This window comes from Carassius gibelio, chromosome A13 (assembly GCF_023724105.1).
Source record: "Carassius gibelio isolate Cgi1373 ecotype wild population from Czech Republic chromosome A13, carGib1.2-hapl.c, whole genome shotgun sequence".
In the NCBI taxonomy this organism is placed as follows: domain Eukaryota; kingdom Metazoa; phylum Chordata; class Actinopteri; order Cypriniformes; family Cyprinidae; genus Carassius; species Carassius gibelio.
In genome coordinates, this window is record NC_068383.1 from 5,858,003 (window position 1) to 5,868,719 (window position 10,717).

Consider the following 10,717-nt stretch of genomic DNA (forward strand, 5'->3'; position numbering starts at 1 on the left):
CACTCAAAGACCTCTTTATTGCACACTGCTGTCGTTCGAACTTCTGCTATGTTTCCTTGCTCCAAATGGCTTCCTGGCCTTGCAACCAAGTGTTCTTCAACTTTGACGGCTACCGTCCTCATTGAATGAGCAAAGTGTGTCTTCGACCGCCATGCAGCCACCTCCACATCTTCAAAGAGGTCTGGATGCACACCACTCACGATCTTGCCCAGAGGACCATCCCACAACACTAAATCGCCAACCCTTTGCAATCTTTGTGGAGCTAATCGCCCTTCACGAGTGCTGATTAAAAGATCAATCTTTTTTGGGCGGGCCAATTCTCCTGGCTCTACTTCAGGGAAAAATTGCTTTAGCCGCTCCGATTTCACCACTCGATCCACTTTAGCGATGTCTTCCATCCCATAGCAAATCATCTCGTGGAGTTTCAGAGTTCCTCGGGAGGTCCACACTTTTATTTTTACGAGATACCTTTTTGTATCAACTCTCACCTTCATCGTACCAACACCATACACGACAAGGGAAACCGGTTCACCATTCAGTCCGAGCCTTTCTGCAGCTTGGTGTGTAATGTAATTCGTGTCAGAAGCAAGATCAACCAAAGCTCCAAGGCTGTCTCCTCTCTTTGTCGTGACGTGTACGAGCATCATAAGGACTGGATGTTCTTTCAAACCACTTTGTTGCATCAGACTCTTGCCAGGACACACTGTCGATGTCACCTTGTTAGTACAGGCTCTGCGGACAGCTTCCAATTGGTGAGGAGTCAGTCCCAACTCACCGAACACAGCCTCTTGCTCCTCTGTTGGACCTCGAGCTCGCCTCTTTTCCTCTTCTTTATTTTCCCTTTTAACAGTGTCCTTCTTTGTTGACGCCTTAGGGCAAAGGAAATAATGGTGGTCCGCTGGAGTGTCGCCTTTCTTACACTCATCTTTACGACAGAGAAACTTTGGAGTACAGTCACTCTCGACTCCGTGAACATCCAAACACTTTGTACATGCTTTCACCTTTTTCACTTGAGCTTTCTTTTCTGACAGATTGGCTTTTCTGAAAGTTTTACAACGAAACAGTTTACCTCCGTGATCTCCATCACCACACACGGCACATGGTAACTGCTTGGATTCTCTTTTGACTTCACTTACTGTAGTCTTAGTGAAAGACTTCTTCTCTCTCCATCTGTCACCTGGTTTCTCCCGGTGGCTTGGTCTCTCAGGAGCATTAGCAGGCCATGGTTTGCTGGGCAGCAACTGCTCCAACCTGACGAGCAATGACTTTTGGTCTTCCAGGAACATCAAGAGCCTGTCAAAACGGTTTCCAGGATGGACGTCATTTACAGGATTTCTCACACACATGAGCCACTCTCTTTTCATAACATCAGGGAGTTTACTCTCCAAAGACCGAATCACAAGTTGATTGCGTACAGCATCTTCGCACCCAAGGTCTGAGAGATCCAGTACTGCCCTCTCCACTGCTAGAATCAACTCTAACGTTTCTCGTGGCTGATGGTTCTTTACAGCAGGTCGTGATTGAAGCTCCAACACAATCTCTTCGGCCGTGTGTGCTTTGTCACCATAATGGTTCTCCAATTCCCTGAAGATATCATTCGCATCTCTGCACCGATATAGCCTGAGTTCACTTTTCACTGACTCACTTATACTATCCAGTAAGTGAAGTTTCTTGCATTCCCTAGACCCTGTAGGTTCTGCTTGTGCCTGGATACTTTCCCATTCAGCCTTCCAACGCCAATAACTCCTCCGGTCACCGGAGAATTTAGGTAAGCTTATTGGTGTGAGCTTTATTCTTGGTCGGGCCCACTGAGAGCTGTTTTCTGCACCAGCGTGCGAACCAGGGTTACTATATGGCATGCTACTACTTTGTCCCATGCTGAGATCAACAGGCAGAGTAGCATGATCGTTCAACCATTGTGGCGTGCTGGCAAAAGTTGAAGGTAGGGTGAAACTGACACCAAGCCCACTATCAGACCTTCTTGACTGCAGAATGGGCTGTAACATTTGTTGGGAGGCATTGTGTGCAGTAGCTGTGCCATACCTGCTTTGAGGTTGACTAATGGCTGTAGAACCTCTGGCAGCACAAGTAGAAATGCTTGCTCTGTCTGTAGACATGAATGAAGGAGAACTTGTTACATATACAGTTTCCTGCCCCTCAGCGGGTGGACTGACAACAGCAGGCTGACTGTTAACAGGTGGAGTAGCAATAGCAAGAGCTACTGGTTGGGTAAAGGTGATGCTATCTGCAGTTGTTAGGCTGTTGATATCTGTTATGACATGCCCACCGACCACATCATTTCCTCCCTCGTCTTCATCCTCGGCCTCCTCACCATGGCCTTTTAGTTCTGTACTGTCCCTCTTTATAACCTCATCCTCACGTCTGTATGTCCACCCATCCATCAGTTGCTCTTTATCCTCTCTTAATGATAAAAAGAGCATCCACTTGTCTCTTCCATATGGTCGATAATCTCTCCAAGTGTACACAGCATCCCTGAGTTCATGAAGTTTCCTCTCCAGTTTACCACTTTCGACCCTCTGCTGCGCCCATGGCACTTTACTTGTGCCGAGTGCCTCAGCTCGATTAAAAGCAGATTTGAACTGTTTTACAAGAGCATCTATGTCTGGCTCTGCATACTTAGTCCACAGCATTTCCATGATTTTACTCTCAGTTTCAAGGAATTTTTGCTCACTGGCATCTCTCCTCGCCAGAGCATCCTGCGACTCACTGTCATCACCCGTAGCATCTATTTGGCTTAGTGCATCAACATACTCATTACTACCATCAAGGAGTTTGTCATAATCATCTTTCAACTTCACTAACTCTTCTGACAATTCAGCTTCACGTAAACGGCCAGCACTGACATTAAGGCGGTTTATTCTTGTTGTAAAGATTCGTTGTGCATTTGAGCGTTTCCGTTTTAAACTCTCCAGATCTGGTTTTTCATCTGCCATTTCTCATATCTTTATCCTCTTCCCGGTGATCAAAATCACTAAAATCACTTTTTAGCAAAAAGAATCGTTCAAAAAGAATCGTTCAGAGGAGTCGACTCAAATGACTCGTTCAGAAAGATTCGCTTCAAAAGATTAGACTCAGCTGTTACGGCTGATAGTCGCGTTGTTATAGCTCCGCAGCTGTTATTAATCACACTGTCTTACTCACGGTCATTCAGCACTTTAACGGCCCCGTTAACTCTTGACTTCGGCTCTTCTTTTGCAGTGGTGTTGTTAACGGCCGCTTCCTTCTCAGTATACGGGTCTCCGATCCCGACTTCTGTCAACAACGATGGCTTCTCCCCCGCTCGGTGTCCGTGAATTTCCTAGCACGGCTCCGACGGCGGTTTACAACTGTCCAGTTTTCTTCTAAGCTACCTGCTATAGCTCAGTAAACTCCCCACTGGAAGGGTTTCAGGACAAGCACGGCGGATACAACTCGAGCCACTTTTTGAGCATTTATTGAGCACACATACACAGCTCGTCATATGTGACGTTTAGCTCGTCAGTTAACTAGTCACTATAGATCGCTAGGTTGTAAACCTGCAATGAAACAAAACAAACATCAGAAAGAACTAATGAAATGACACGATCATGCGATATTATTTTTAGATCTGAATTACTAGCAATGTCAGTTTACAGACACTTACTGGCAAGCGTACCAGTCCTGATCAACGACAGAATGAAAATGAAAAATAAAGGCGGCGCCTGTGCACTCACTAACTACGCATGTACAGATTCACAATCTGGTGACTAGGAATGATAAGAGGCATATCTGCGACCTAGTAATATTAGAACATATATAAATAACATAAATGTGCTTGCATTTAGAATAAGATGGTAAATGTATACATTTTCCTCAAATACCCAGGAAAATAAAAATAACATCCATCACTTGAAATACACATAAACAAACAGTAGTGACACCTGCTGGAAAGTTCTACACCTATTTTTAAACCTGTTGGAAGTGTTACCCCCAAAATACTCAGAACTCCAGGTGCATTTGATTTGAATTGAGGTTTCACAAAGGATGCAGAATTGCTATTCAAATTTGAATGTTGGGAAGCAGAATTAAATTAAGTTTAAGTTCAAATAAACATGTATAGCTTCATTTTAAAATAAAAGAGAAAAGCAACACTTCAAGACAAACTTTTTAATGTTGGCAAAGCTTATCTTGAAACTTACTGTGTGCTAGATAAAGCTATGTTCACATGAAATATTTCCATTCCTACCTCCAGGTATGATCCCTATCCACCCTACGGCAGCCGCAGGAGGCTGATTACACCCATGTATGATGAGTATGGAGAGGCCATCATGGAAGATGATGGATATTACTATGGTGGGCCAGAGGTAATCTTACACATTCATTCACAGGCTGCATGAAGGAAATGGTGCAGCTATGTTTTCTTTTTGTTCATAATCTTGTCCTCACCAATAGAAAATTATTTCTGTTTCATTTATCATTTAATACCAGGTTTGACCATTTCATTAAGTAACCTGTGATTAATAAGATTTTTTAAAGGAAATAATGTCACAACAGGGTCAGGCAAGAGGGCGAGGTGGGCGAGGGAGAGGTCGTGGGCGTGGAAAGCAAGTGGGATTCCAGGATTTCCCACCAGAGGATGAGATCGAACAGGTAGAGCCAGAAGTTCCTGATGAGGAGCCAGCCGAGGCTGAAGCTGGAGAATCCAAAGCTGCAAAGAAGTTGAAGTCTGTCATGAAGCTCAGCAAGTTGCTAGCTGCTGGGAAGAAAACTGAACCTACCTCCCCATGGAAGAAGGCCAAGATCTTCCCGATGATGTTTGGGAAAGGGAAGAAAGACAAAGATTATGCCAAGCTGACATCTGCACGTCGTATTGATAGTCAAGAGAGCTTGACGGGTGGGGCGAGCCCAGCCGCTTCCATTGATGGCACATCCTCTGCCAGGAGTCGACTTGGGAAAGTCCTGAAACGCATTAATCTGGCAAACAAGCTGCAACTTAGAAGAAAATCACAGAGCACCATCAGTCGTAGTTCTGCAAGTGAGAAGGACGAGTCTGCAGCCGAGTCAGAGAGAGAAGAGAAGAAATCAAAAGTGTCCATCAGTGTCAGTGAGCCAGAGGCCAGCGGGAGTGGATCAGAGGCAGAGAGCCGAAAGAAAGCCTCGGATGAGGAGGAATCATCTGAGAGGAGCAGCGTAGCAGGATCCACTGATGATAAGGATTATTTGAAAGTGGATCTGGATAGAGATGATGCCAATGAGAGCACGGTTGATTCTGAATCAGAGCCAGAAGAACCAGATGAATCTGATGAAGAGAGTAAATCCAAATCTGGGACTGAGAAGTCAGGAACCGAAAAGGATTCAGAGGCAGAGACAACATCTGAGAAAGAATCCGAAACCGAGAAAGGGTCAGGTTCAGAGGAGGAATCTGGCTCGCAGGAAGAGTCAGGGTCTGGAAAGACCTCAGGAACTGCGTCTGGATCTGGGACTGAAAAATCAGGAACTGAGGAAGAGTCCAGTGCTGAGAAGAGTTCTGCCACAGAAAAGGAGTCAGAGGAAGAAGATGAAGAAGATGAAGAGTCTAAAGGGACGGAAGAGTCAGGATCAGAACCATCTTCTGCTCGCTCTTCAATGAAATCATCCCGTACTAAGGGTTCCTCAGAGGGTTCAAGTGCAGGAACACGGAGCAGCAGAAGTGGGAGTGCTTCTGGAAGTGCAAGTGGTACTATGAGTGGCAGTGAATCAGGTGGCATCTCTAAGGGGTCTTCAGCCCGGTCTTCAGTAAGGTCTTCACAAGCATCAGTATCTGGTGAGGAAAGTAGTGGTGAGATAGGGTCAGCAAGTGCCTCTGCATCATCCGGGACAGAAAAGAGTGGATCTGCTGCATCAGATGACACAGAATCAGATGCTGTTTCCATGTCCGGCAGTGAGAGAAGCTCCACAAGCTCCAGATCAGCAGGAGGAAGCCGCCGCTCTCGCAAGAGCATCATGACCCGATCCTCCCAGGACACCATTGATGAGGAAAGTGAGGAGGAAGAAGAGGCATCTGAAGAAGAAGACGCCGACGTTGAGGATGAAGCAGCAGAGAGCAGAGAGTCAGCTAGTGAGATGAGTGAGGGATCAATATCACGGAGGTCAAGTGTGATCTCAGCAGCAGAAAGTGGAGGTACACCATATGCCACAGAAAGCAGCATTCAGAGTTCAGATGAGACGTTTGGAGGCCTCTCGCCAATAACAGAAGTGGATGAGGATGCCATAACTTCTGGCAGTGGCTCAGGATCTGAGAGAGGATCTAGGCAGTCGGGAACCGAAGGGACCACAGAAGTAACAGATGCAGATTCTGTCTCAGGAGATTCCACAGCTTTCTAAACAGGGATCAAGTAAGACCTATCTGACTTCTGCCATGGAGTGAAGTGATTCCCACTTGATACCTGTCTTTTCTCTAATACTGGTGTGTTTTGGATCAAATCCAACTGCATGGAAGTGCTGAAAATGGCATGCCATTTATTTTATTTTTTTTGGTGTGCTTCTCAAATTTCTTCTCTTGCGTGGACCTACATTGCTAACTCTAAAATGTGTCTTCAAAACATTTATATGTTTTAATCTCATGTTTCTGTTTCCAAAAACAGTATCCCTACTGTGAGTGTTTTGATATAATATTGAACCACATGTGTAAGATGTCAGTTTGCTTCTCTACTAGGGGTGCACACAACCTTTAGGTTGATTTTGATTGCAATTTCATATGACTGGGGTCATATTCACAAAAAAATCTTAAGGCTAATAAATGACATTTTATTAATAAGATTCGGGAGGAGCGCGTCAGATACTTAGCCTAATCAACACAGGTGGACCATAATCAAGTAATCAATCCCATAGTATAAATATCGCTAACTTACCTCTAGCACGCCAAATATGCATACCATACCTCAGCTAATTATATGTAAGCGTGAACTAGTGAAATGTTAAGAAACTCATTGTTAGGACCCCTACAGATAAAATGAAATTGTTTGTGAATATGGCCGCTGGTCTCTACCATTCCCAATTAATGGAGTTTTTTTTTCCCTCTGATAACTGATTTATGTTAATAATTCTTCTCTCTGATCTCCAGGCTGGCATAAAGAAGCGAATCAAGCTAGTGTTGGACCAAGAGCATGACACGACTTCAACAGGAGAAGACAGTGGACCATCGGATGTACAACGCAATCGCATACCCTACATCAGCAGCCACAGTAACATCAACGGATCGGTATACCTTTCCCAAAATGGTACCATAATCCGAACTCGAAGGCCCCCTTACCCCAACAACTTAAAACTGGGCTCGCCAACACGGTTAGGCAAGCAATTTAAAAAACTGGACAAGCTGGGTGTCACACATGAAGAGCATTTACCTTTGAATGGAACAGAAGACAATGGGCCTACTATCAGCACCACCATTGCCCATTCCTATGCTACCGATCACAACCTTAACTCCAAAGAGTGCAGTGTAATGGGCCGTAACAGCATAGGGCCCAAATCCAACATCGATAAAGCCCGTTTGGAGCGGGATAAGGGGTGCTTTGAACAGGAGTCCTCAGTGGACAACGAGAAGATTAAAGAGTTGGTAGAATCTCCATGTGAGCAAACGCTGTCCGATGAAGAGGAGCTCTGGATGGGTCCCTGGAACAACTTACACATACCAATGACAAAACTCTGATTTCTAGTTTTGCTATTTCCGATGGTACGGTTTCTATTTACTTTCCTTTCTAGTCTTTTCTATGTTTTGTTTGGGTTCTGTAAAGAGTTTATCTCGATTCTGTTGCACACATGAGACACCGACAAAGAAATGTGATTCTCTTATAAAGAGTTCTTTTTTTTTTTTCATGCAGATGACTATTTCACTTTTTATTGTAGTGACAGATAAATTGTTGTAGAAGACAGGGCTATTCTGTACAAATTTCTTTGCCTCAATTTAACGTTTCCAAAATGTATAGACTGTATCATTTAAGTTATTAGTTATCAGATTTGATCTCACCAACAGACGATACAAAAAAATTGCAGATTCAAACATTTTAGAAAGTGTGTGCATTACAGCTTTGATTGAAGAGTATTTTTTTATAAATTAGTCCACAAACTGTTCACAAAAACAAAAAAATCCCTTAAAATCAATATAAACAGTGATGGCTGCTACATTTGTTTTTAATGGATGTATTTTTTACATATAAAGAATATATGGTTGTAATAGCCCTAATGTTTTGAAAAGATTATTTACATAGATCTATAAATGTATACTTAAGTATAAAATATACAGTCTATGTTTTTTTTGATAACTAGAGCCATTTTTTTTTGTCACTCCTTTTTTTTATCAAAATCTAATTCATCTTGGATTTCCTTCACTTTTGAGTTTTGTTTTTTACATTGGTCAGATAGTTTGAAGCTTTGATTTATAATTATGAAATTTTTCATCTTAATCAGTGTTCATATACTTTACATTTACATTTATGCATTTGACAGACGCTTTTATCAAAAGTGATTAATAGTACAATCTGGCTATACAATTTTTTTTTTTTTTTATCAGTATGTGTGTTCCTGGGAACTGAACCCATGCTTTGAGCCACAGGAACATCATACAACAGAATGTCACTCCAGTAAATGTCTCCATAAAGTGCGTCTTATATTTGTATATACTGACCTGCTGTGCTTTCCAGGTCAGATATAGAAGTATATCAGGCTTTCTCAGATAACAAATAAAGTACACAAATGTTTTCTCAAAAGAATCAATGAGCACAAGCTGAATATGAGTGTTTTTCCAACAATCATTCTTCTGTCCATCAAAGGCTGACAGCTCTGTCAGATATGAATAATTGCCCATCCAGTTTATTACATCTGCCTGGGCAGAGAGGAAACTGTCTTTCAAGACTGAGAGTCTTAGAATGTTCATTGATGCCTATTACGTGATGTTATCTTTACAACAATTAAATACAACTATATTAACGGTCACTTTGGTCTTCTAATTTGCCTGGCTAACCCTTGTTTTGATGTTCTTTTTATTCTTAAAACACTGTTATTTTCTGACTGCAGAGTACCGGAAACATCTTGTGATTACTTGACTGGTTAAACTGTTACATTTGACCTCTTGTTTACTTCTTGTTTTAGCAAGTAAAGAAAACATAATTTTTTAAGTGATTAGAGCCTGCTTGTTTGGTTAAAGCTTTTTTAATTTACCTGCCATGTGGCGGCATTTTCCACCATTTGTCACACTTGATTTTTGATGTTTTATTCACATTGTACATGTTTGTGTAACCTGATGCACATACAGGTAACTGTGACTGTTAACTGCACAGTTTAATATTCAGCAGCAGAGGGAGACACACTATTTACCCATTCTCTCTTCTAAGAGCCCTGATGGTCATTACTTGCTAGTCTTCCCAATCCGAATCACAGAAGACCTTGCATGTTATGTACTATACAGAATATAGATTTCAAATGGAGGAAAATGTCGCCTTCTGATGTATGAAGTTTGTTTTGCTTTCTGAATTGAAATCGCACTTTGAATACCTTAAGAGGAACTTCATTCTCATTGAGGTTCTCAAGGGTGAACTGAGATTTTGAATTAATTTGTAATGTTAAAATTCTGTATTCTGTGCAGAGACAACGTAATATGTCACATTCCCTAAGAATTTCTAAAAATGTGTGGGTTTAAAACTTGGGCAGTGATCAGAATTGAATTATGACTTTTATTGAATACAGTGCAGTGTACACTTTTTACATTTTATTCTTAAGTATGTGAATTTCATAACAATAATAATATGCCATTGTTGTCACATGACCTCATTACCTGTTTAGTTATCGTTTTGAAAAAAACAGTGTCCACATTTGAAAAAATCAAGATTAAAAATCTTATCTCTTCATCACATTGCAAATGTAATGTCATAACTGCAACACAATTTCATATTTTGTATGCTGAGATATGTCCTGTTCACCTTTAAACCCTTAAGCATCTTAAACTTGTCTTTTATATTTTGCTCATGTACTATCTGCTGATTATAGTCAGGTAAAGTGCAATATGTCGGCCCACCTGTCCTCTTATTTTCCTCCTGCACATGTGCTGCAGTGAGCTGTGTTTGAGTCAAATGGGCTCTGACTGTGAGCTGCCTCCTCTCCTCTGGCTCAGCTGTTGATGCTTCAGCGTGTGTGTGGGCAGATTTAGGTTGTAAGCATACATGAGGAGTAAGAGTGTGTGCACATTCATGACCGGCTTGTGTTTGTCATGCAGGAAGGTTCAACATCACATTGCATAGAGGCTGAAGATCACTGCCTGGTGTTGGCAAGGATTGATATGTTCGGAATCGCATACTTACATAATGCTCTTACTGTCTCACTAGAGTGCAGTAGTATGCAAAATATGCAATACTCGGATGATGTACTATATTGCAACGTGCAACATATTTTTTTTTATTTTTTTTTTCTGGAGTATATAATAGGTATGGTGTGCACGATATTGAAATTGTCTGTGTATGGGATTTCTGGATGATGTAGCCTACTACACTGCATGCAGGGATGCCGTTAGGCCTGTTTTAGGGGGGCTGAAGCTACCCCAAAATGTTCCTAAGCCCCCTTAAATGATAATAAGAACAACAATAACAATTTGATTTGTCAACAACCGTATCCTCATTCATATTTAGACCAACAAATGATATATATCCAGCTACAAAAAATAGCTGAAAAGTCGCAAGTTGGACAGAAGTACAAAGAGTCATTGTGCTAT

The 10,717-nt window shown here is 42.0% G+C and overlaps 1 protein-coding gene across 1 annotated transcript in view; it reads left to right on the forward strand.

Annotated features, from left to right (window-relative positions):
* LOC128026575 (protocadherin-15-like) overlaps positions 1-9,827 on the forward strand; it is a 174,287-nt gene extending 164,460 nt beyond the window's left edge. The window contains exons 36-37 of the mRNA XM_052613836.1: positions 4,232-4,343; positions 7,082-9,827. Of these exons, the coding sequence (XP_052469796.1) occupies positions 4,232-4,343; positions 7,082-7,666 (697 nt within the window). The 3' untranslated portion in view covers positions 7,667-9,827. The remainder of the gene's footprint in view (positions 1-4,231; positions 4,344-7,081) is intronic.
* The last annotated feature ends 890 nt before the right edge of the window (positions 9,828-10,717 follow it).